General features: G+C 38.3%; 1 protein-coding gene across 2 annotated transcripts; it reads left to right on the top strand.

Annotated features, from left to right (window-relative positions):
* On the top strand, nt 1-27,115 carry LOC101859185 (CCAAT/enhancer-binding protein zeta). Of its 2 annotated transcripts, none has more exons than XM_035971140.1 (27): nt 1-478; nt 3,541-3,636; nt 4,579-4,875; nt 6,041-6,140; nt 6,569-6,757; nt 8,380-8,447; nt 9,046-9,171; nt 9,780-9,825; nt 10,341-10,384; nt 11,613-11,691; nt 12,369-12,453; nt 12,977-13,073; nt 13,536-13,620; nt 14,008-14,122; nt 14,808-14,949; nt 15,485-15,565; nt 17,297-17,344; nt 18,140-18,362; nt 18,944-19,080; nt 19,700-19,796; nt 20,703-20,835; nt 21,548-21,642; nt 22,009-22,069; nt 23,386-23,672; nt 24,571-24,667; nt 25,564-25,685; nt 26,807-27,012. In XM_035971140.1, the coding sequence occupies exons 2-27, from the start codon at nt 3,595-3,597 to the stop codon at nt 26,992-26,994; spliced, it is 3,084 nt and encodes a 1,027-aa protein (XP_035827033.1). In that variant the 5' UTR covers nt 1-478; nt 3,541-3,594; the 3' UTR covers nt 26,995-27,012. The 2 variants fall into 2 exon arrangements, with proteins under 2 accessions (XP_035827033.1, XP_005103707.1); XM_005103650.3 differs by lacking the exon at nt 1-478 and adding an exon at nt 588-927 and having other exon boundaries at nt 26,807-27,115.

Genomic DNA, 27,115 nt, shown 5'->3' with positions numbered 1-27,115 from the left:
TTTGTCGGCTTGTTGATTACCCACATTAGGCTACAAAAATAATGTGCACTAAGGAGAGACACTTGTTTACACTTACTTACCTTAGGGTCAATTTCATAGTAATGCTGCTGTGTTCTAATCCAGCGAGACACCAAATGATCACGGACAGTGTAAGCCAGGGAAAAGTAGTAGTCCCTCGGAGTTGCAACATTTCGGTCCTTCACAAGTGTGTAGTGAAGATGTCTGTTGAATGATTTCTTGATAGTTGCAACATTCTCAACAGGGGCGATTCCTCTGATACTAATTTGCCTACGCCTATCAGCATCTTGCTGTGGTTTGGCCATCTTGTAAAGGAAAAAATAGCTATTAGCTACCAACGGAGAGAAGAAGTTCCTGGCCGGCTGATCTCAATACCACCGCTTCACACTCAAGGCCAGTCAGCAGGCTGAAGGATTCTGAGTTGAGGGGGTTCAACTGTATCGTCACCTTGGCCTTCAAGGTCGGTCAGCAAGTCAAGCCTCACGGGTGTTCTTTAGTTGAATGAACGAATTCTTCGGGTGATAATTTTCTATCTTTTACATTTAATAGTAGTTTCAAATCTGAATTTCCTTGATAAAATTCAATATTTATATAAAATGATCATTACTAAAATATCTATTATTTTCTAGTTCTTAGATCAATGTTTTTACCGGACTGATGGATACAAATTCAAAAAAACAACCCTGGAAAACGTTCCAAGCACTAGTGAACGCACCAATGATTCTAAACAAGGGAAAGGTAACTCTGGTGAAAAATCCTCGAAACAACATGGCATCAACTCAGCCGACGTCTCACAAGTCGAAGATGAAACCGAAAAAGAATACGGAGAAAAAAGCTAAGCGCGTAAAAAAGAAAATGCTTGATTCTCAAGACGAAGAAGCAGTCCCTATAGACGATTTGATGGAACCGGTAAATTTATCAGAGGAGTCTCAAAATTACGAATTAATTGTTCTCTTCTACACTACTGTCTGTCCGGGGCGATGCTGTGATGATGGGGCCATGCCTGATGATGGCAATGGCCTGAATCCTGGCTAGAATCTAGATCTAGATCTAGATTTTAGATCTAGAAATCTAGATCTAAAGTCTAAATCATCATCCTGATAGATAATAGATCTAGGGGGTGCTCACTAGCAAGAGCTGATCGGGTCGGATAGTTTTCTGGTGGTTTCACTAAGACTAAGGCCACCTCTATTCTCACCCAGGATGAGAATAGTGCAGGCGAGTCTTTTGGCTATTCTCACCCGATGCGCGTTCAACGTTATAGCCTAGATCTAGGCCAAAAAATTTTGCGTTCACCCTAAACCACAGAATTCTACACTGTGATAACAGAAAAATTGTAGAATTCTGTGCCGTGAACAAACGTTCCATTACAACTGTAGCCTACTAAAAGTAAAAGCGTACAATTTTGTCTGTGGGCAGTGGAGAGAGAGAGGAGTAGCGCGAGAACTTCCGGTCAAAATAAAATGGCGACCCGCGTAGCTCGGCTCGATTCGAAAAGTTAAATAGCCGTAGCATCTTTGTAGGCAACCAAATTAATTTACTTTTGTGTTTTAATATCATTTTTTAACTTTGTTTTGGTCAATTTGATCGTCCACACCGATAGACAGTATTCAGAAAGAGACAGAGAGAGAGAGAGGGGGGAGGAGTAGATCTTGCGAGAACTTCCGGGCAAAACAAAATGGCGACCCGCGTAGTTCGGCTCGATTCGAACAGTGAAATAGCCATAGCATCTTGGAAGACGATCAAATTAGCTTACTTTTGTGCTATAACGTAATTTTTTCTTGGCTTTTATCAATTTGATCATCCACACCGATAGACAGTATTCCAAAATGAGTAAAAGCAGGTCTTGTTTCGCACCGGGTGAGAATAGCCTACGCTGGCAAGTCTCACCCAGGGTGAGAGGTAGATCGTTTTTCTATTCTCACCCCGGATGAGAATTGCCACTTCCTTCACTAATCTAGTAATGCCGTAAACAGTGCACACTACAACGTAACAACCCCACCGCAACGCAATTGTACCCGATGACCTGGAAGTAAAGTAAGCCTGGTTACAATAGTTACATTGACAACTTTCTATAGGCTAATCAAAGATCTTTCATAAGTCATTATAAGAAGATAGCTCTAGTTCACTCGGTCAAAAAGTGAACTGGTTCAGATGGTGCTGCAGTCCCTGGCCTTGTTGCAACTCTCTTTCGTTTCTTCAGAAGAAGTATAGGAAAAGCACAGTTTCTTAGTTTCGCTTTAGTTCTTCGTCGCACGAGTAGGGTAACTCTGTTTGCAAAGACTGCACTTTTTTTAAAGAGGGCACCACTGGATTTTGAGTGTAAACATTGACACGTGACTCAGCCTTGCCCTTGTGACTGGCTGCAAACCACCTGATCGCGCGCTTCGCAGGCCTTGCCTTAAAACAAACACATTTGTTTTTGTAGGTCACTGACTGAGTCAATCGGTTTGTGCCACGATAGCCACTTTGCGGCCTCCATTTAGCTAGCCCCAACTACCAGATCGACCCGATCCAATCGTGTATGTGGGCACCCCCAATAACCTGATGATTCCTCATCATTCTCATGTCCATGTATAACGTATTGTCTTTTTAAAGCAGATTGTCAGGCCTCAGCCACTCTCTCAACAGTGGTTGTATGTCCAGTATTATGTTGGCCACTTTGTCACTTCCAGGATAGCCTACATTTCATTTTTTTTGTCTGTCACAGTCATCTCCTTTTTTTTTAGAGACAGTGTAAGCTGCAGCCTTTCCAGTTTCCAATTCTCCTAGTCTGGTCCTACATACACTGAATTAGTCAATACAATTGACTTGTTTTATTGTTACTTTTTGGATCTTGTATAATAGCAGTAGAAACTCTCTTTTCAGGCCCTATTCAAGAGACTAATTTCACCTCATGGTTCACTCTATTGACTACCAGAGGTAGCTTTTTAAGTTTTTAAGACATGCGTACTTGTGTAGGGTAGGCTATATATAGGGGCCTATAAGAAATTCTATTTCAGACCACAGTTTTTAGTTTTAGAAATTTACAATTAGGCCTGCAGGCTATTTTTAAACTCTCTTCAAATTTGTAGACCCAAAGATTGGCCTGGGCCTAGGCCTACATTTTTTGTCAAGTTCTTTGGGGTGCACTGTAGCCTATGCCTGCCCAGAGCAGTTTCAGAATGGTTGGCATTTCATTAGTCATTAGGAGTCTGTAAAAAGTAGAAATATAACAGTCATATATAAGGTCAAGGTCTTTGATTTGTTGTGGCTTTTTGTGGATAGTACTGCTGTCCTCCCTCTTCATTGTAGAATGAAAAGTGTAGCTAGCTGGTTATAATGCTGGGCCTCACAGAATATCTTTTAAGAGGAATTGATAGATTCTGAGCAAGACCTAAGTGTACATTTTACTTTTTGCTTTCTCGTCTCTCTTATTATGGAGAGGCTTTCTTCTATCAAGTGTTGCCAAGTTCTTTTTTAATCAGCTGAGGGGCTCAACATTTATAAATCATTTTGAAACTTGCATATTTTTTTTTTCAGAAAGATAAAGTGCTGCTTCAGGGCATTGATGTTGGCAGTGAGGGAGATTCTGACATGGATGTAGTCCCGGATGGAGATGACATAGATTCTGCTGAGGTAACTCGGTTTGTAATGATACTCCTTCAGTCAAAGGAACACTCCTGTGTCTTCCTGCCTTCACTCAATGTTTTATTTTTTCTTTCTTTTTTGGGGGGGTAAGTGTTTTAAGGTGCACACAGCTGCATAAAAGGTCATACGAGTGCGCAGGACACATTTAACATTTTCAGTTTGGTAGGAATTTTGAATTTTGCCCGAGTGGCGGCTGAAGCTTACTCTTATCGATTTTAGGACTGCCAAGGGCAGCTTGCACACAGGACTTCCGACATTTTTCGCCCTTATCTAAAGTCTAGGTGTTGAATCTTACCTAACATAAGATCAGGGGTGTGGCTGAAAACCAGTACTAATAAGGAGTCAAGGATTGGCTGCAGAAAGAGTCAGTATCCCAGAGGAAGGGGCAAAGGAGGTGAGGGGAGGAGGGCAGAAAGTGGAGACAAAGGCCGATGGTCGAACATTGACAGAGAGCAGAAAAGGATGTGAAGGGAGAAATTTTTAAAGAAAAAAATTTCCGTCGCTCTCTGGATTCGAACCTGGGAATTATTGAAAGAGAGGCAAACGTAACCTCTTGACCACAAGAACCCCTACTCTTTGTTTGATATAATTGCCTTCAAGTTGTAAGGACAGGAGGGTTCCATTGGTTATAATTTTGTCCTGTCATTTTAAATAATTATGAAGAACTGTTGGTACAGTACTTGGTTGTAATGAAAATTCTTTGTTATTCCTTTTTGTTTTATATTAAGAAACATTGTCAACTGTAGAAAGTAAGAGAGTCAAGAGATAAGCAAGAAATATATCTATTTGTCTACTGTGCTGATACGGTTGTACATTATTTTCCAAGTTGATGTTTTATCTCTTCTTTTTTTGTGAATTAGTGTCTGTCAGCTGCATTTTTATATTTTTATTGTTTGTATCTCCCCCCCCCCCCCCCCCCCCCAATCCCAGATTTCAAGCTTTCTAGACAAACTTGGAGTGGTGAAACACCGACCGTTTCCTGCTGGCAGTGAGAAAGAGAAGAAAGGAGCAGCTGGATCAAGTAAAGCCAATGGAGAGACTGAAAAGCTTCCTAAGACTCCAAAGCAAAATGATGCTGCTAGCAACAAGAAGATTCCTACTTCAGAAAAAAATGGCATGAAGAGTCCAGTGGTTAAAAGCTCTGCCTCATCTTTGAAGTACTTACAAGCATACAAATCAAGAAAGTACTTGTTGCTGAAGACAGGAGAAATGTGGAGAGAAGAACAGGTCTGCAACTGTTTTTTCCTCCAAGTTTTTAGACTTACATTTAGTTGTGTGTTGGCAAACGATGAAGACCACTGATGACTGTTCAATGTTTCACATATTTGACTTTTAAAAACTGTGGCTCTGAATATTTATAGCCCAATGTTTTCTTTACCAAGTTTTACAGGCATAAAATTAGTGATGGTTTTAAGGGTGTTCTTCAATTTGAATGATTCATTCGAACGAAGGTTTTGTTTTGAAAGTACAGGTGTACTACTAGAAAGTACTGGTTAACCCTACCCGTACACCCTAGGATCATTTTGTACCCCCAGGGTTGTATTCTTCACATTTAGAATACTTCTAGTACAAAGATTTCTTTGAAACTTTCAGTATTTCCCCAAAAAATCATTTTGACAGACTGCTATACTAAGCATTCGGATTAACGAGCAAATTTCCTCTATGGGAAGTGGTGGCACCAAGTTCCCCGCATCATATGGGTACGATAGTAAAACATGACGTACAGATAGGATTAAAATCTCCATTGGTGTAATTTGATTCAGAGTATTGTTATCAATGTTTTGAGTTGAAAACTGTCCTTATTTAGTTTCTGTGTAAATTTAAACGTGCAGATTTATCTAAAGTTGAATTTTTCAGTTTTATTATTCAAGCTTTGCTTCTGTGTACTAAAATGATGTGCTACTTGGGAAAGTTTATTATAGAATCTAAATGAAGAAAAGTCAACTCATTCATTTACCCTGAAGTACCATTTCGTGGATTGACGTGTGATGTAATTGGAGTGTAAGGGATCAGGTTCCATCTTTTTCTTCTTGTGCTTAGCTCAGGAGTTGAATTTATGCTTCTTATTGTTGCTTTCACATTAATGAATTGTAGGTTTCCAAGTAACTGACTGATACGACTGTGCCGCTGAAATCGTAAGAGTTGGTTTCATTCTTTTTTTTTCTTTTTCTTGATTCTCCTTGTTTTTCTTCTCCTCTCACTCTTGTGTCTTTAGCAGGGACCAAGAACTTCATCCAGATTTGAAATTTCTAAATTTTTATCTTGTTGTGGCTTATAATAGGCCTACTTGTACTTTCACCAACAAGACACATCAGTTATCTATTCATGTATTTTTTTGTAAATTCGTTCTTTATCAGTGATATGTATTTAGTCTTCCTTTTCATTACTGCAGCCTTCCCAGGTTACAAGTCTTCCAGATGCAAAATTAGTCAGTGAGGCTGAAAAGTTAGCCCAAAGGCTACTGACTGATGAGATCTCCCTTTACACCAAACGTAAGTTCAGCTCATTCAAGGATACTCTTGATAAGTTTTTGAGACTGTTGGTTATGTGCCCTCAAAGTGGAAATGCAGGTCTTTTTCTTTTGATTCTAGTGCAACACTATCATGTGGGCATGTTCATTTTTATTGAATTTTTGTTTGACGGTTCATTTCCCCCACTGTTTGATCTCAGTTAGAAGCCCTCTTTAAGTTGTGCATCAAGGTCGGCAGGAGAGTTCAAATGTTCATCCACCAAATTGAATTGTATATCAAACCACAGGCATATTTTGAAAAGCTTTAGACATCTTTTCTTTACTCCTTCATAGACAGGAGTTGATACTTCTAACTTGCGTGACGTTTTTTTTAGTTTTGTGTTGCGTTAGTCGTTTGGTGAGAATATTGTTATTCTCTGACAAGGTGTTTTGTCTCCTTTTTTTGTCCAGAGCGAGAGAGTTCCAAGAGGTCCGAGGCCCACTGGCTGAAGACTGTCCTCTCATCTGGCACCCTCACCGACAAAATGGCGGCCCTGACTCTGCTGGTTCAGGAGTCGCCCTTGCACAATTTAGGCAGTGTGGACACTTTGGGCACTATGTCAGGGAAGAAGGGCAGGAGAGAGTCCATGATGGCTGTTGGTAAGTCTGTGCTGGCTACAGGGCTTATATTATGAGAGTATCAGTTAGGACTTTCCAGTGACCAACGTTCAGCACTTTTTAAGGACCCCCGAGAGAGTGTAAAGTTTCTCTATGCTGTCGGCATTGCTGGCCACTTATGACGCCACAGTGCCAGAAGAGAGAGAGAGAGAGAGTACCAGTACTTTTCTACAGAAGAAGAAAATAGATAGCATTTGTATAGCGCAATTCCCCGCTCAACAGCAAGCTCTATGCGCTTCACAATCTATACTATTACCCCTGAGAGCTAGTGGTTAGGCTACCGAACTCGTAATCGTGATATTGTGGGTTCAGGGGTTTGAGCCTCAGCTCGGTCCAACGTTGTGTCCTTGGGAAAGGCACTTTACACGAACTTCCCACTTGGCACGGTCCTATCGGAGACGGACGTTAAACTAGGAGGTCCTGCCCCTTAAATAACCTAATAGTGTTGATAGGGGCATTAAACCCATACCATTTTCACCCCTGAGAGCATTTTGAAACAACCTCAACTTTCTGGGAAGCATACAGTGCAAGCAGCCATTTATAGGCGCTAAAACACTAACATACTGACAAGATCTTTCGCTGTCTATGGTCGGGTGCCCATTCCCACCTGGGTGAAGTGAGGAAATTTCGTGTAAAGTGCCGTTCCCAAGAACACAATGTCGGGCCCACTGCTCAAACCCCCGAACCCAAAACCTCACGATTACGAGTCCAGTTGCTTAACCACTAGGCCACCAACACAAACTCTTGGTAAGTTTTTGAGACTGTTGGTTATGTTCCCTCAAAGTGAAAATGTGGGTCTTTTTCTATTGAACCTAGTGCAACACTGTCATGTGGGCACGTTCATTTTTATTGAATTTATTTTAGCAGTTCCATGTACTAGATAAACAAAATCTAATATTTTTTTTTCCTCAATGCACTATGGTTTGTGCTTTGGCAATTTTGTCTGAAAGATATCGCTTGTTTTCATTTTTGCTATGCTAAACAAAATAATGTTACTTACAGACTGCATACCTGCTAATTTTCATCTGGCAGAAGTCTTTAGTGATTTTGATATTTCTTGTAAAATGAAATAAAGCAGTGAAGTATGGTTGTGTTTTTTCAGTTTGTAATTCTTCATCTCTTTGCTGTTGATGTGAGAAATAAATTTTGCGATGTGCTTTTTCTTTAATAAGACTTGAGGTAGAATAGCTGAATAAGTAAGTTTTGTGAACTGTGGCCTCTGGGCAGCGTCTAAGAAGTTCTCTTTATGAAATGGAGTCTTGTCTGTTGTGAATCAGGTACAAGACAGAGCAATTTCGTTCTGTAGTATGTTTGACAAGCTTGTCAACTGTCCTGAATTTTCCTGGACTATTCTGAATTTAGCGATCCAGAATTTGAGAGCCATTTCGCATATATTGCAATACAACCTCTCCCAGTTGATGTTATTTTGTTCTTTGTTTTGTAATTCTGATATTATAACGATGGGTGTCTCTGATTGGGTTTTGCAAAGTTGGTAAGCCGTGCTCGATGAAATTGTGCAATCAGATATTTTGTATTTAAATGTTTTACTTCTTTTTCAGATACTTTCCATGAGCATGTTTTTAAATATTTGACTCCCTTTTCAGATACTTTACGTGATTTGTTTTTGACGGGCTTGTTGCCAGATGACAGGAAACTGAGGCCATTTGAACAGGTAATGTGGGCATGATAAGAAATAAATCCTTTTATTTTTTGGAAACAAGTTTTGTCAGTTAGAGTATGGGGGAGTGAAAAATATAAATTGCTTTGCCACGTATGCATGTCTGATCATGTGCGTTCAGATGTGTATCCAGAGGAAATACTAAGTTTTTTTGTTTTTTTAAGTTGGTCGTATGAAATAGTCATTTGCTTATTTTTCCATTGTGTCCCTTATTGTGTCAAAGTTCTGTTACTTTGAAGTAATCATATATTTTTTTTATCGTATGCCTTATTGTCTCAAAGTTAGGTTGCTTTGGTATGTTGTAGATTTCTTTGTGATCAACCCTCAGTCTGTTGTGTTTTCTGAGTTGTGCAAATCAAGTCTGCTAGATTGTGGTGGTTTGTCCTTCAATTTTTTATCAGACAGTCTTCTTTTTCTTCTTCTTTCTATTTCTATTCTCAATATTTATTCGTATGTGTGTTTTTGGAATAACCCGCTCTGTTCTTATGGCCCCTTGAACATAGACTACTTTTATAGAGACCCTCATACTGTGATCTGACAACCTGTGTTGGTAACATCATTTTAAAGAAATTCTGTCTGTGTGGGTTCCCAGAATCCATTGAGTGAACTGAGTGAAATCACCAGCAATAACATAGACCAGAGGGACAAACTGTTGCTCATGTGGCACTTTGAGGCTCTGCTAAAGAAGAAATACGCCCAGTTCATCAAAACTCTTGGGGTAAGTATTTACACTACTTGGTTGTGTGAGTGCTCTGAATAAATTTATTCATACAGTTTCTCTCAAAAAGTTCAGTTTTTGTGTATTAATCAAGTTTTGTTAAGAATGAACATTTTTAAAGCATGATTTTTATGAGGGAATAAGCGAAAACAATGTGGAATTTCCTACCAGGTTTCATTTCTGGTTGCAAAGTTAACACATCTTCAGATGACTTAGGGATGTTATTTACCTTTTCTGCTTTTAAGTTGTGTCTTTTATGAAGCTTTCATGAAAAAAAAACCCTGCATCAGTACTCACCCAGATAAGTACGGCAAATGTTCTTTTTTAAGTTTACACTCACAAAAGACAATTGTTTAAGACCTACCAATTTTAACCTTGCATCATGTGGAAGAGCATACAAAGTCTACTGTAGTAACAGCTGTAACTACTTTACCATCCCAGTATAAACAGCCTCCTTTGTGCCTGAAATCATATTTTGGGACATCTCCCTCTGTCTTAGTGTTTGTAGCTTAAAAGTATGATTTTTGATTCTGAGTAAAGTTTATTAAAAAAGATTCTGCATTGATGATGATAATGAGAATAATTTGGTTGTACTATTCTTTTTGCAGGACTTGTCTTTTGATACATTACAAGCCACAAAAGAAAAAGCAGTAGGTAAGATCTGAGGACTTTGCTTAAATATCTTTGGAGCTTGTCTGTGGAATAGGACAGTTTGTGATCTCTAGCATTAAACTCACATATTTCCTCGACATAAGAATTTTTATGAAAATTGTTGTTCCGAGAATGATTGAAGTTTTACTTTGCGAAATTATGTTTTGCTGTCTTTTACAGTAGTGTTGACAACTTTGTCTTGACACATAATTCATTAAGGCATGTAATGTTAGAACTACTTATCATTTTTAGTTGTTTATAATTTTATAATTTTAAACAACAGATTATATATATTATTGTTTTGCACATGTCACACTTAATATATGTATATATGCTATTCTTCATGTCTTGTCTTTATGGCAAGAGTGTTAACATGTTTATGGTACTGGAAGCTGTGATAGAGCTTCTACTTTAATTTTGTGCTTAGAACTTTACCTAAAAAATTCAGACAATGCCTTTTTACTACAGATTTGTTTTAGGAGCATTTGTAAATTCTTATTACCATTGGTCTCTTCCAGCTACAATTCATGTGTTACTGTCCAGCAAACCAGAGCAAGAAAATGTGAGTCGCAACATGCAACTTTGTTTATTGTTTATTTTATGGAAAAAAAACGACTCTGAAATTTAAATCTTTGTTCAAAATCATGGTGTCGCTTATATAAACACTTATGCCATCGAAAGAATAAACAGATGAAATCTGTATTTGAATTTGCTCATGCTGGTACCCATTGCAGAAGTGTTGATTATTACTGAATAAAGAAACGAGATAACAGTTTTTCCTGTAGAGCAAGTATAACCTCAAGTCAAATAAAATGTATAAGACATGATCACCTTAGCCGGAACACAAGGCACTGCACCCTGGCAACCAGCAATTTTATGCTTGTGAAATCTGTATTGATGTGGTATTGTACTGTGTATGATGTGATCTAGATGAATTACTGTATACATGCATTGCACTTGCCAAATTGCTAACCAAATTTGCCCATATTGGGGATTCATTGAAAGTTTTATTTTATTTGTAAATGTATTTTTTTTAAATTAGAGAACATTTTAAATCAAGTGCTGCATTCCACTGATGAGATACTACCATTTGGCCACATGTGTTTAGTTTTTTTTGGTTTTTTTTATTTGTTTTGCTTATATACGCTGTTAGATGAAACAGCTGACTTGAATATTGGGTTTCAGTGAGTAGCGTTATACGTCATCAGTTTTGACCAGAAATAGTCCTTGCAGCATTTCTTAGTAACACCTGTGACGAGTGAGACTGATAAGTAGGTATTAGTAACACCTGTGACGAGTGAGACTGATAAGTAGGTGTAACTCTGAACATAAATGATTAATATCTATTGTAATTCAAGTGTAATATATAATTGGCTTAATTGATAAGATTGATCTTTTTTATGGACAACTGTCTAAGTTTGTTTTTTTGTCTGGACATTTGTTACATTGTTTGTATCCCATCCCCGCTCTGTAAGAAATATATATCTGGGGGAAAGCCCTGCCTCTGGGGTGATTTTGTTTGTTTGTTAAAAGATGTAAAGCTTCAACTTGTATGATTTGTTAATGGATGACTGCTTAGTGGTTACACTTCCTTATGTTGGAATGCACTCACTGGGAAAATAGAAGGCAAAAGTGGCAGAGGTAGACCTGAATCAGTTACTTACTGAACTTGAATAGATGATTGACGAGAAAAGACCAGGATTATATATATAGTTCCGGTTTTTTTAGACTATTCAAGTGTAGAGAAATTGGGATAATAAAGTTTATTTGATGAACTTTCTGTCTTTCAGGTCCTACTACCAATGTTGGTAAACAAACTAGGAGATCCTGCTATCAAGTCCAAGACGATGTATCTGCTGACAAAATTGGGTATGTCTTAGTCTTTTAGAAGTAGATGTAGGATTAGCATATCGGGTGAATTCCTGCTTTCAGTTCCTGTGGTTCTTTGGTGCGCTGTACCAAGACCTCTCTTCTTTTCCAATTTTTTTGTTGTTGCTTTAAATGTTTTGGTTTCAGTGCCATCCTTTCACGACATTTTGTGATTATTCTGGCACCACTATGTGGAAATCCCCAGCTTTGCCATTTTCTGCTTTTTAAAAATGTGATCACCCTCTTTCTTTGGGTTTTTAGTTCTCCTTTATTGTAATGTTTAAAAAAAGAGTTCTTATAACATTAGACCCCCCAGAGTCCTTAATCTTTTTGCATAAGAAAAGAGACCAGTATCATCTGGCTACTGTTAATGATGTGGCTTTAGCACTGGAGAATGAAGCCATGAAATGATCCACAAAAGTGTATATACTATACACCTTTACATATGTTTATTTTTTACTCCATAGAGATATTATTACATTGAGAAATTCAAAGCCAAATGTAAAAAGCAGTTGTTGTTTTTTTTTGTTGTTTTGTACTATTATAGAATTCCTTTTTCTTGAGCTAAGTTTCCTTTTGACTTATTACTAAATGATTTTTCCCCACTTTTCTCTCAACCCAAAGTGAGTTTGGCTCCTTTCTCTACTGATGTTTGTTATTTTTCTCTCTCCTTTCAGTGGAGGAACACCCAAACATGATACAGGTCATTGTGCGTGAGGTGAAGCAACTGCTACACAGAGCCAATGTCTCCTCGCGAGCACAGTGAGTAGTCATGATAATATTGATACATTCAAACCTGCTCTTATAACCATCCGTATAAGACAATCACCTGTACAAACAGCCACTTTACATTTCTTTCCTTGCATATTTTGTACATTGCATGTACAGTGCCGCAGTGTAAGATGGCCACCTGTCTAAGACAATCACCTGTACAAACGGTCACGTTGCATTTCTCTCCTTTTGTATTTTGTACATTACAATAGCACCGTGTATATTGTAATTTATATTTTTGTTTGTCCTCATTTCGATTTGTCTTATTACTATATTGTAACCTCAGTGCTTTCTTGTCATATCTCAATTTCCTTTAATCAGTGAAAATGTGACTCTTCTTAAGCTCTCTTTGATATGAACTACTGTTTTCACTGTTACTAAAAATGGAGATATGACAAGAAAGCACAGAGGTCGCGATATGCTGCCTTAAATTAGATGTGCTAATGAATATAATACAACTATTTTAATGCTACTGCTTGGTATTTTGTTGACAACTTGCATGGGTCCTCCCCAGGTACTACGCCATCTGCTTCCTGAGTCAACTGAGGCTGAATCAGAGCCGATCTGCCTTGGCCTCGGAACTCATCAGCATCTATTTCTACTTTTTCCAGGTGAAATGAAATGATTTGTGTTGTCGTATTTGTCTTTGCTCTGTCTCTTTGTATCAAATTTTCTGTCTTTGTGTTCTCATGTTATTGCTCAACTTGTCTTTGATGATTTGTAAACATTTAGGCGACAGTTTGAGAGTGTGAATTTTTAATGTATTTTATATATGTAGATGTTTAAATTGCAAAATTGTGTGTCTCCCTGACTTACACAAGGCCAGTCAGTAACTTAGTGTAATATGCCCAAAAACTAGAATTGCATTTACTTTGGATGACTGGAAAGCTATTTTTGTATTGCAGCTATTTTATAAATTTATAACCAGATTTAATGAAGGCATGTGTTTTATAGGAGATAGAATTTGATAGACAAGCTTTTTTTTGTCTCACATAATATGAATTAAGAACAGAAACCATAGAAACCAGTCATGCTTGTCCCACAATGACAGCTCATCCTTTCTTTATCTATAGATGTACCTTCAGAAAGGTGAGGTGGACAACAAAATGATGAGTGCCCTGCTGACTGGAGTGAATCGAGCTTATGTCTTTGCCAAAGGTAAAAACTTCCTTATTCTTTTCGCTGAAGCAAATGCAGAAACACTTCTTGGAAGCTTTGTTCTTTTCTTTGGTTACTGACTTCCTTTTTTTGGGGGGTCTTGTCTTAAGCATACCTGCCGTCATTTAAACATCTGGTTGTTGCTTCTCAAGCTCACTTATTGTCAACCTCTCCATTTTATAATAGGGAGCAAGTCCTAACCTTGCTTTTTGCTGTGTCCTGTTAAACTTCAAGAGTAACATCAAACTTCTGGACTGACCTCAGTGACCTTAATATCTTTCATTAAGGATTCTTTTACTAATTTTTTTTTTTTTAAGAGAAAAAAAGAAATGTGTTTATGGCTCTGTCATTCTGAATTGCTCTGTCATTTTGATTTTGAAATCTCAGGTGAAAAAGAGGAGTTGTCCCAGCAGATGAATGCCGTGTACCGCATCATCCCACAGGTGGGCTTCCACACCGGGGTACAGGCCCTCATGCTGCTCTACCAGGTCACGGACAGCAGGTGAGGGGGTGGCTGGGGGCTGTTGTGGGTTTTGAGGGGTTGCTGTGTGTTACTTGTAGATGTCTCTTCACTTAAACAGGGGCTTCAATGACCTAGTGGTTAGGCTGTCAGACTCTCAGACAGTAAAGGCATGGGTTCGAATCCCGCTGGGAGCCCGACATTGTGTCCTTGGGAAAGGCGCTTTACCCTAATTTTCTCACTTCACCCAGGTGGAAAGAGGTACCCAGCTATAGACAGTGTTCTTGTCAGTTTGTTAGTGTTTGAGCGCTTAATCAGCTGCTTGCTCTTTATGCTTCCCAGAAAGCTGAGAATGTATCTGAGTGTTCTATGAGCTGCTGGGGTAATATAATATGGTATTAAGCTCATAGAGCTTGCTATTGAGCTGGGATATGCGCTACACAAATGCTATTTATTATTATTAGTAATATCTACATGATAGATACTTCTGTTCTTATCATCCTTCTCTCTCGAACTATCATCCCACCTTTAGCTTAGTAACACATTGAATAACAGTGCAGGTCCATTTGAATTAGAGAATTTTTGAATTTCACGGATTCTCAGACTCTACCTTAGTTTTTGAAGGTGGGCATCAATTCTGAGATATGGTCTTTTGAAATTTTCTTTTATTATACTGCAAAATGGGTAAGGACTTTTCTTTACCATCTGGCCTTATGTCTGTCCCCAGCACCAGTGTGTCCGACAGGTACTACATGAGCCTGTACCGTAAACTCGGAGACCCAGCCCTGAAAAACTCCTCCAAGCAAGCCATCTTCATGAACCTGCTGTTCAAAAGTCTGAAGAGGGACCTGGTGGACAGGAGGATTAAGGTACACTACAATTAGCTTTTTGTCCACTGTGTAACTAGTGGTTCTCTGTTTTTGTGTTCTTCTTATAATAATAATCTCAGAACGTAATGGTTGTTCAAAGTATTTCTGGTTTTACATTTAACAGTTCTTTTTTTTTTTTCTTCTTGACATACTGAGGATGAATGAAAAAGAAAGGAACTAGCATTAACGAAAAATCTAGATTACTTGAAACAACATAGGATAGTCAATGGTTTTGTTTTTTTTGCTAGTGCTTCCTTCATTATTTTTAAACCGCATCTGATTTCTGCTTGCAAGTAAGTTGCATTGATTATTTAGGTTAGCCTTTTCTTGTCATAGTTCCACGTTTTTTTCCCTATTGCTATTAAGACCTATCAAAATAAAGTAATATTAAAAAGCCTGGGTTCATCGTGACAAGAGCGATCGAATCAACCCTGGTCCTGATTGATCTTGTTTGTGTTCATTGATGTGTGTAACGTTTTTAACATAAATTATTGCAAATCTTCTTCCCCCCCCCCCCCCCCCCCAACCCTCTCAGGCTTTCATCAAGAGAATCCTCCAGGTGTACTCACAGCAGCCCCCACAGGTCATCTGCGGTGTCCTCATCCTTCTCTCACAGGTGAGCACACGACTCTTCGCACCTTTTTTGGGGGGGTCATTTTTCGAGACAGGAAATTTTTTTGAGTTTGTTGAGATTGTTATTGTTTAACCCTAACTCTGGCAAGGGCCGATTAGATCGGCCCATTTCCATTTCCTGCCATGAAACTGGCAGGGCCGATCTCATAGGACCATATAGTAAACTGCTGCTTCTGCCTTCCAACTAAATATTTGGGGCTTCTTAAAGTGATTTCTGATTGGCTAAAAGGTTAACCTCCAACCAATCAGAATATTTCTACCATTCTGGCTTAAGAGAAGAGTATTTTGCTTTCAAAACAGAGAGATGTTTTGAAAGCTTGTTGATCAGGCCACAAGCCACTAATGCCAGTGTAGATCTATCACTTGTGCTACTCATGTGGGTCTAAAATGGCCAAAAATCGATCTTTTTTGGATACATTTGAAAGTGAATTGACTAGGGAAAGTAATTCAGACACGGTTAGTGGTGGATTTATTGGTGTTCAGTCAAGAATTGGGATTAGATCTGACAGACAATGGGGATACCAGGGGATACCAGTTCTCATCCTGCCCCAACTTCTCTTCAAATGGAACACTAGATTCTACTACCTTTGGGAGTCTAATAGGGGTAGAAAAAGGAGAGCCATAGAGTAAAGTAGGTTCCTTTTGCTATACTAATTATTACAGTCTACCAGCAGATTGCTGAAAACCACATGGTTGTACTTACAGTGTTTTTATGTTGAGTATGGTATGAAAGTAGCAAGTATCAGCTGCACTCGAAACAGACCACATGACAAATTGAAACAGTCATAACTTATTACCTGTTCTTCTCAACCTATAAAACTATACATTTTCTGAAAGGTAATAGAAAAACCCATGTTTCTGCTATCTCACATTTTTTATAACATGAAATACATTAGATTGGTGAATATGCTAATGAGCATATAATTTTTTTTCCCAGCCATCTTGGATTTTAAAGTTACATAACCCCTTGTAAATTAAATCAAATCATATGTTCAAAGGCAAAATATGAAAGTTCATTCAATTATCTTTCAGAAAATATATACTTTTGTAGGGTTTTTATTTGATGCAAGTCCATAAATTTGATTTGTAAAGCATGTGCACATTTTGGCTGATTAGCCCTGCCATTCTTGTTGAAACCACTTGCCAGAGTTAGGATTAATAACTCCAAAGCTTCAATCATTTTATCTCTGTCTGGCTATCAGCAAAGTGCTGCTTTCTGTGGTGGGTGGGTTTTTTATGGGGGGGGGGGGTTGTTGTTGTGGTTTTTTTCCCCGGGGATGGGGGGGGGGGGGGGGAAGCAAGCAAGCAGATCTTGCTTTTTTACAGTGGCCCATTCACTGCTGCTTAAATAAGAGGGATAAAATACGATGCTCTGATGGTGCCAATTCTTTTTATAATGCATAAAGTAAGCCTACTGGGCTTTCAAGAAATGTATTACCTCTTGACAACAACACCAGCCTATAAGTACTGTTATACCAAGCTCCTTGTAAATGTATTATTAATGAACTAATGTTCCATGTTGTTCTACTGCTTTATCTTTCTGTGTGAAGTTGCCATGCACTCCTCTTACTGTTTACTTAACCATCACACACTATATTTCATTTCTTTTCTCTATTGAATGTTTTATTTCTCATCAACTATGTGTTAATCGTTATGGTCTTGCTTGCTCTTGTTAATAGATGAGCTTTAAATTTTGTTTTTTCTTTGTCCTCAGATCTTGAAAGAAAAACCTGGTCTCATAGATTTCAAGCACATAGCAAAGGTAAAGTGAAAACTGTCACTTGTTTTTCTGTTCCACCAGGGTCCTAATATTTCGTGATTTTTCATGTTGAAAAGAAGGATGTTAGTTTATTCTTAATTGTGTATGTTTAAGGTAGATCTAGGTTAATTGATTGTAACAATTTACCCCACATCAAGTGAGGTGATCACAGTGCATCAAAGAAAATGCCAGACACATTTTGAATATGAGGAATAAGTGTTCAAAAGTGTGGCATTTTATTTTCCTAAAGGATGTAATTTGCATGTATGTCCTACTATTCATATGATCAAATTAAAGCAATCTTTGTCTGGGCGTTGTTTTAATATTGATTTTTGTTCTGATCTTCTAAAACCTGTCATCATGTAACATGACCAATTTCAAGAGTGGAGTACGAAATAATTCAGAAGCTAACATTTCCATTCTTTTTTTGAGTATTAAAAACAAAATTTCATGTCCCGAGTGTTTGAAATTATAAAAACTTTGAATACCTCATTACACCTCAAAGTAGAAATATGTTGAAAAGCTCAGACAATTTAAAACCAGCCCAACTGAAGTTGTGTTAGTGAGATGACCCTGTGACCTCTTCGGGATAGGTCTCGAGGGGAGGGGGGGGGAACTGCATCAGCTAAAATTCCTCTGCTAGTGCAACATGACATGCCCCACTCTCCTGCTTGAACTACTGATACCACATGTCTCAATGCTGAAGGTTTACTCCTAGAAATCGATTTCATAGGTTAAAGAAAGAGGTCTCTTATCTCTCTTTTTTTAAAATCAGTAATTCTTCAATTCTTCCTTCAGGGTGTTTGGGAGGATGAGGATGATGAGGAGGAAAAGTTTGTAGATCTTCCAGCCCCGGATGAGGAGGAAGCAGTTGTGAATGGAACAGGGGAGACGAACAAGGAGAATGGAGAGGAAGAGGAAAGCAAGGGAGAAGCAGATGATGGACAGACACAGCAGAAAGACAAAGAGAAACAGCAGGGGCCAAGCTCTTGGATTCATCGAGTCAATTATGGTGGTAAAGGTGAGTTGATGATTGTTTCTCTTCCGCGCTCGCACTGAAAGAAAGGAATTGTTTGACAAGGACGATCTTTCAAACCATTGCAGCATATGAAAGATATCCTTCATGTTATGACTAGAGGATCAAACTGTCCTGTTCGTAGATAAAATTACTTTAAGACTAAGATATCTCTATGATAGTTCTATGAATCACAGATTGGTATGGGTGGTTTGCGGGTGCTCTGGTGTGGTTTGCTTCTTCTTTCCTATCAAACATCTATCGTCCTTCTTCTTTTTTATGTTTGTTAGTCTCTTGTAACACCTCTAATCTTCTGGCGCTCATATGACCTTATGCAGTTGCGAGCGCCTTAAAACCTCTACTAAAACTTAAAAAACAGATTGGTGCAGTTACTATAAAAACCATTTAGCTTTAAAAAAAAAATATTTTTAAAATATTTTTTTTCTTCTTCTTTGGGGGGGGGGGGGGGGGGGGGGGGGGGTTTGACTCTGTACCTGTTGGATATTTGGTCATTTTTACTTATTTGAGTGTGGAAGTAAAATACCTACTTTCATGCGATATGTGACGATTGTCCTTTGTTTCTTCAGGTCGCTCAGCCGACTATGACCCCCTGAACAGGAACCCGCTGTACTGCCGGGCGGAGACCGAGTGTGTGTGGGAGCTGCAGCAGCTGAACCGTCACTACCATCCCTCGGTCCGCCTGTATTCCGACATGATGCTCAGGGTATGTTTCCTCTCTGAGCCAGTCTGTTTGTTTTTCTGTTGTTCTATCTGTGAGTAGGTGGTTGGTGCACTCTCTGGTGTGGTTTGTTCCTTCGTTGCTCCTATCAAACATCTATTGTCCTTATCTCTCCTCCTTCATTTTTGTGTTTGTTACTCTCATGTAACACCTCTAATTTTCGTCACTTATTGTGTTACAAGTTCCGTAAAACGCTTACTAAAACATAAAACGTTCTATCTGTGTGCCTATCTACCAGTGTGATGTGCAAAGTATATACAGTCTGTCAGATTGCCACTGTTTGCCTTCATGCTTGAATTTTTCACAAAATTTTATTTAATCTCCTGCTCAGTTCAGTTTTTAAAAGATACAGCAGGAGAATTTTTGTTTCCTTTTAGTTACTCTTCATATGCTACCGGAAGTTGCCAATGGTCAAAATCAGACTACCTGTTCATCATGTGTGGTAAGAATTTGTGCATATAGACGCCCATTCTGCTGTTTGCCTTTCTGTCTGTCTGTCTAATAGTACAAAATAATGTTGACACTCCTGTATTAATGATCAAGGACATATAAAAAATATATTGGTAAATCTGTACCTCTAATGTATGCATTGTTGGTGTTTCAGGGGGAGACCATTAAGTATGATGGCGATCCACTGAAGGACTTCACTCTCATCCGATTTCTGGATAGATTTGTTTATAAAAACCCAAAGAAGAACTTGGGTGAGTATTTGTTTTATGGGGGGATTTTTTGTTATTGGTTTTTCTTTGATTATTTTATATGTATGATTAATTAATTGTTGTTTTTTTAGGGGGTGGGATTAAAGTTTGTCTAGAGATATGGTTGAGTAGAGTATGATGTTTGACCTTTAGAATAGTTTCCATTTATTTGTGTTATTTTCAAATGAAAAGTTTGATCTCTCAAATGTTTTGAGTTTTGGGCTGTGGTACAAAGGAATCTTTTTTTCTCATACGAAGGGAGCTATTTATGCTTCTTGTGTAGACTTTTGAGAAGCTGCATCTAGATTAGTTGTAGGTGATTGGTGGGTGCTCCGGTGTGGTTTGCTCCTTCCTTCCTATCAAACAACTATCATATCGTTATCTCTCCTCTTTCTTTTTATGTTTGTTACTTCCTTGTAACACCTAATCTTCGGCACTTGTATGACCTAATTGTGTTGCAAGTGCTGTAAAACGCTTACTAAAACCATCTAGATTAGTTTCTCTGCTGTATGTGATGTAAGAACTTTTTTAGATGTTGAAGTTATTCTGCATCCAGAACAATAAAGATGAAATGACTACCATGCATGACAGATGAGGTTTTGAGTGATAAACTGTATGATGAGGAAAGAATGTATTATGTAGTTTGAGTTTTTGTGTCAGAAATTGGCTCTTGATTTCAAAATTTGCTGATTGTCTCTTTTACCTGTTGTCATCTAATCCACATCTGAGATGAAAGGCTGTTATTTTGGTTTATCTTTTTATTTGATCATCAGCAATGAGGACAAAGTTTCTGTTGAAAAATAATCGCTAAAGAAAAAAAATACTCAAAATGATTTGAAGAAAATGATTTGAAGAAAATGAATCGAGTTTGAACTGAATTTGAATGAAGTGTGGATTATTTGTCTTCAGAACAAACAAGCAATGCTTTTAAACAGTTCAAGAAGGTCCGACCGTCAGGAGTGAGGGCTGTGCCGGTCAACTCTGAAGACTTCCTCAAAATGGAGGAGAAAGATGTGGCAGAGGAGGATAAATTCTTCCACAGGTGAGTCAGTCAGTCCACAGATTTGAGGACAAGGACTGAGAGTGCAATGGCATTAATTGCTCAACTAGAAATGGCTACACCAGAATTACAAAGTTCTTTCTAGTTATCAGTACCTAGTTTTGAGAAATTTGATGTTACAAATTTTAAGTTTCACAACATTTCAAGCTTTACCGAATGAAATTCTTTGAGTATCTTGACAACGACTCCTAATAATCTACGATTTTGATGGAGCAGATAGAACATTTGGTTTCTGACTCCATGGTCGTAGTAACTCAAAACGGCCAAAAGTGTTAGGCAGAACTTTGTCATTGTAAGGTAGTGAAATGACACGTAGAAATTAGCTTTATACAGTATTGATTTTCCCAATTCAAGGACTCTGTGCAGTTTATTTCTTCCGTGAAACTATTCAACCCTTTCTTCTTTCCTTGGTGATATTCATCTTCAATAGAAAAGTTATTGCATAGTTTTTTCAGCTTTTGCCTTCCAATTGAATTTATTTGAACATTCTTCTGCTATTGTTGTATGCTTTTCATGGACATTGTGGTACGACACTGTCTACAAATACCATTTTAAAAATGTTATGTATAAATTTATTTTTTTTTACATCGTTGTTTTACTATCATGCTTTTTTTTTTATTCATCACATATGTCACAAATATATGTTAGATTCAGCTATCAGTTTTATAAAAAAAATCCTCTTTGCTGTTTCCAGGTACTTCATCGAACGGGCCAGAAGGAAAAAGGATGCCGGTGATGATGGCAGTGATGCTGGCAGTGTCTCTGATACTGAGTTTGACGCTTTTCTCAGTGAGTTGTCTCTGTTTGAGTGGGAAGTTATTTTTTCCACTTGGATTGTTTAACAGGAAAGGATGTTCAGAAAAATCACAATGGGTCCTTTTAAAATTTGTGCGAGACATTACTCCATTATTAGTTTCTTTCTGTTTTTGAGAGAAGTTCGTTAGAAGACCCTGAGAGACTGAAAATAATTTTCTTATTCAGTTGCAGAATTATTTACCGCATATGCGTGTTGTATACTTTCAGATGAATAAAATACTTTTAAAGTTTACTTATAACTTTTTTATTCTTTTTTTGTTGAATAAATCCTTTCTGCAATTCTCACCTTTTCATGTTTTTTTCATTTCTGATATGGAAGGTCTTATCATCTATTACTAGGTGGCTTTGAGAGAGAGGCAGATATTGGGGACTTTGGTGATCTGGATCTAGACTTTGCCAGGTGAGATGATGAACTGATATTATTAACACTTACAGTACCGTCGACGGGCCTGTAATTTCTGCTCACTACCGCTGGCGACTTTAGTTGCCGACATGACCAGGCACATTAAACAATGAGCGGAACTTCTTCGCAGAAGTAAATATCAAGGGAAATCACTCTATGTGATAGCTGAATCGTTGATGTAACGCTGTGACTTTTTTTAGCGCGTTTCTTGGGCTGTGATGGTTTTTTTGTTTTTTTACATTTTTTGTTCTACCATGACTTCGTCAATCCCAGATCGCTATGCCTCTGATTCAGGCGAAGAGCTTAGTGATTGTAGTGATGACGGTTGGTCTTATCTTGACAATTTGTCTGATGTAGAGCCTGACAGTGACATAGACAGATTCAGAAATGTTCTAGTTCCAGCTCGTCGTGTTTCTTCGTGTGTTAGATCTAGTGGTGATGCAGGACCCTCAACAGGTAATATTGGCAGGTCCAGGCATAGGGGTGATAGAAATTCAGGTGGGCGTGTCTACCCTCTCCAAATAGAATGGGAGTTTTGTCATGATGTCTAGATCTATATGTCACAAAAAAGGTTTTTCTATTAAGTACATTATTTCTGAATATATCTTGAAAATTCATATAAATCTGTCAATGACTTTTGTTTCAATGAATTTTTTTGTAAAGTACCCTTATTATTTTGTTGGCTTCTAGATCGGTGCGGTACTCCAGGGTCTTTCACTATATGACCCTGCGGTATTGAAAGTGACGAGTCACTATTCCAGAGACAATCTTTTGTTGGTGAAGGTTTGTTAAGAACAAAGATCCATGCTCCCGCTATGAATTGTTCTCCCCTTGTATAATTTGTTTTTAATGCCCTGCAGGAAGAAGCAAAGCAAATGGGCTAGAATGCAGAGAACTGAGGTTAAAAGGCCCAAACTTGCCAGCTTAGAATATTGTCCCAGTCAAAGTCAGGTTTTGTTAGACTCGGTACAATGATGACCACTTATCACCACTATGCCTGTGCTACTTTGAATATCATAGAAATAAATAAGAGTGGAAATTCAAGTTTTTCCCTGTCTTTAAGGTTAAGTCAAGCAGCAGCTTCTGGTACGTTGTCTTCACCATTTGAAAACTACCAATACATATTTTATGTTTGCACAGTGCCTGCTGTATCATATCTTTGAGTCCCTTTGAGGACTTGTATACCAGAGAGATATATCGTGGACTTCGTTATTTTTGTCACATTCATTGTTATTCAAGCAAGCACCTCATTTAAGACAAATTGTATAATTTCTTGTACCTGTTCTAATTCAGTCATTTCCTTTCTTTTGCAGCGACAAAAAAATGTCGAAATCTAAAAAAGGCAAAGAAGAAGTGGAAGAAGAATCAGAAGACAGTGATGAGTATGATGAAGATGATGACGATGAAGAAATGGATGTTGGTGATGATGAGCTGGCAGCAGAGTTTGAGAAGGAGATGGCTGGTTTAGCTGCTGGCAATGATGGTGATGATGATGATGACGTGGATTCTGATGACGATGTTGGATTTGACGGGTTTGGAGCAGATGAGGATGGCATCGGAGCTGGGGATGATGATGAGGAATTTTCTCCCGACGAAGATGGCAAGTAGTAGAACATCACATTGCCTTAGAATAAAAACGTTTTTATCTGCTCTGTATGCCCTACCTAGTTTTGAGAAATTTGATGTCAAAGATTTTGAGTTTCACATCATGTCAAGCATTTTCGAATGCAATTCTTTGAATATCTTGATAATGACTCCGAACAACCTTACGATATTGATACAGCAAATAAAACATTTGGTTTCTGACTTCATGGTCATAGTAACTCAAGACAACCCAAAATGTCAGATAAAGCTTTGTAATACTGAGGTAGCCAGCAGTCACGCTCTCTACTTTCTCTTTCTTTTCTTTCACCTTGCTGTCTTTGTGCCCACTTGCTGTCTATCCCCTTTATCCTTTTTTTCTCCTGAGCTGTATGTTTTTCTTTTTCTTCTACTTTCATATGTCTCTCTCGTACCCTTTTCGCATGGGTGCCTGGGGATTGTTCTGATGTGGTTTGCTCCTTTCCTATCAAACATCTTTCATCCTTACCTCTCCAGCTTTTTTTGTTTCTTTGTCTCTTGTAACACCTGTAATCTTCGGCACTTGAATAACCTAATCGTATTGCAATTGCTGTAAAACTCTTTACTAAAATTAAAAACCATACCCTTTTTGCGTTTCTACTCTTTTGTTTACCTCCTCCACTGTAATATGCCTCTCTTTGTCAGGTATGCTTCTTTACCTCTAAAGATAAATCAACATTGTATGCGGCGTTACTTGGCGTTATTATTACTCAATGTATATCCAAAAAGGTATCATAAGTTAAGCTAGGACGTTTCCTTTTAAGTTTGTTGGCTCTTTCTCCCAGCTCAAGTGTGAGTCCTATCTTTAGTTTCTTCACTTTGTTGTGTTGAATGGGATGTAACTCAACTCAGTGTTTGGATTTGTTTTGTTTTTTCAGATGAACTGAAAATGATGATGATGAAGCCAAGTGGAGGCAAACGCAAGCGAGTTCTTGATTTAGAACCTATGGGCAGTACAAAGAAAAAGAAGAAAGGGTAAGTGTGCCTTGAATGTGAAACCGAGACAAGTGTATGTCCATTGAAAGTTTCTCATTATATTTCATGCTTTTTGTTCTGACAAAGAAAATAAGGGACTGTTCCCCCTTATAACAGTGATAGAAGGAATTTTTAAAGGGGAAAGTATTAATTTTATGTGAAGGATGATATTTCTGTCAGTCTATTTATTCCTGTGATGAAATCCTTGCTTTGTGGTGTGTATTTCTATATTTTTAGGTGCTTGTAACGAGTTTGAAAATCACTCAGGCCCTTTAGATATGTTGTTAGATGTTCCAAACAAGGCTTAAGATGTTCCAACCAAGGCTTAAGATGTTCCAACCAAGGCTTAAGATGTTCCAACCAAGGCTTAATCCTTGTATTTTCTGTCTGTTAGTTTGACAGCCCAGCCTTTCCTGTGTGTGGAGAAATTTCTAAAGTACGAACATTTCTGATACTGCAGTTTTGTAGTGTTCAGTTTAATAAGATGAATCAGATTCTTTATAGAACAATTGATAAACTGATACTTTTTTCACTATTGGTCCTTTAATTTTTTAGCTTACAATAACAAATACAATGTATGCGTTAAATACTGAGTTCACCAGCCATTCAGCTGCTGGCCCACCACCCCACCCCACACAGAGAATGTGAAGTCAAAAATGTTAATTTGGAGATGATTCTGTGACATTAACTAGTGACAGCCTTACACAAAAATGGCAAAAAAAAAGTAGAATTTGATAGGAAGTTGCAGATCCAATCACTCAAAAATGCATTCTGCTTTGTAAATGCTCATAAGTACTCACACCGAAGAAAAGTTGATAGCATGTGATTTATGTGTATAGTTACCACCACTTCCTCATTCAGTTTTCTGACTTTTTTGTGTATTCGTTTCATTTCAGCAAAGGCATGGAGTCCCTGTTTGCTTCTGCGGAGGAGTTTGCCCACCTCCTGGAGGAAGACGCAGAGCTTGGGAACGTGTCTCTGGGCGGAGCTGATGATGTCCGGAACAAGGACAAGTCAGGTATGTCCTCTCTCAATGTAACAGTATAATAAATAATAATAAATAGAATTTGTGTAGCACATTCCCCTGCTCAACAGCAAGCTCTATGCGCTTTACCCTATATTTTACTATATTACGCAGTATGTCTTCTGTCTGGATATAACATCATGGTAGTGTTTTATTTCTAATACAAAAAGTATTTTTGGAGTAGTATGTTGCAGAAGCAGCTAAATGTCCTTATTGTGTCTTTTTTGGTGGCAATCTGCTCCTGTTTGCTGTGGTGTATAAAAGAAATTTTTCACCCTTTTTATGAGCTGTTTAGAATACTGGTGTTGTTCAAGCAACTGTACTTTATAAGCAGACTGTAGAAGTAGTTATGTTTAATGCTCCTATCAACACCTTAAGATTATTTAAGAGGTGGGACCTCTGAGTTTGTCTTTCATCTGCGATAGGACTTAGCCATGTGGATGGAGAGCCTTAAAAACTCCCCCAAACTACTGAAGTTCAATAACGCCCCTTGGAGTATTCGGACCAGGGCCTGCACCAAAGTCCAGCATAATTTCGACTAAGCTAATGGTGCCACTGCATACTATATGTGTCAACACACAGTGGAATCAGGCGCTCGTCAGTGTTTTGGCATATAGAGTTATTGGTTTCATCTTAAAGGTTATTAATTTGCCTTGCTTTGGATAGAAATTTTTTAAATCTTTAACAGAAGTCGAGATATTTGCGATTGAAGGAGGTAGGGGTCGCCTCGTTTCTGAAGGAGAATTAGCAAGAAAATAGCCACCAAAGTTTGGTGACTTCCATAGCTTAAGAGTCCTTGGAAACTGCAAATTTACATTTTTTGTACCTTTAATCTACATTTTTCCACAAAATTCCACACATAAAAGTGTTTTTGCATGGACATACAAGGTGTTGAGCCAGAAAACAAATTTTTTTTAAAAATGTCCATACTGGCCGAAAAATGCCAATTTCTCGGATTTCATTGTTTTGACAAGCGCCTGATTTCGCCATGATGCTTCACACATAGCGTTATACGGAACACAATTCTTATTCTGGGTTAGAGCATTCTTGTTACTGTTTTAGGCCCGGCCAATCTATAGTAATAATTATTTCCAACTTCTGTTTTCTTTCTCCAGGTGTCAAGCAGCTCAAGTGGGAGGCGCGCCAAGAGCGGGGACCACAGGGCAAGAAACGACACGCTGGTGGGGGTTTTGGTGGGAAAAAGGGCAGCAGGAAGCCAGGTTTCCGACACGGTGGTGCCGGTGCTGCCAGGGGAGGAGGGAAGCCTCGTCAAAAGCCCGGCAAGGGCAGAAAAGCAAGATAATATATCATGTATTGATTTTGTTTCTTGTCTTGGTGGTTTAACTTTTGATGGTGGAAAAATGCAGCATGGCACATGTTGGAATGTTGTTGTAGCATTAAAGATTATGGCTTTATTGCAGCGT

This window comes from Aplysia californica, unplaced genomic scaffold (genome assembly GCF_000002075.1).
Source record: "Aplysia californica isolate F4 #8 unplaced genomic scaffold, AplCal3.0 scaffold00384, whole genome shotgun sequence".
NCBI lineage: Eukaryota > Metazoa > Mollusca > Gastropoda > Aplysiida > Aplysiidae > Aplysia > Aplysia californica.
Note: the sequence above shows the minus strand (reverse complement) of the source record. Positions and strands in the feature narration are given on the sequence as shown.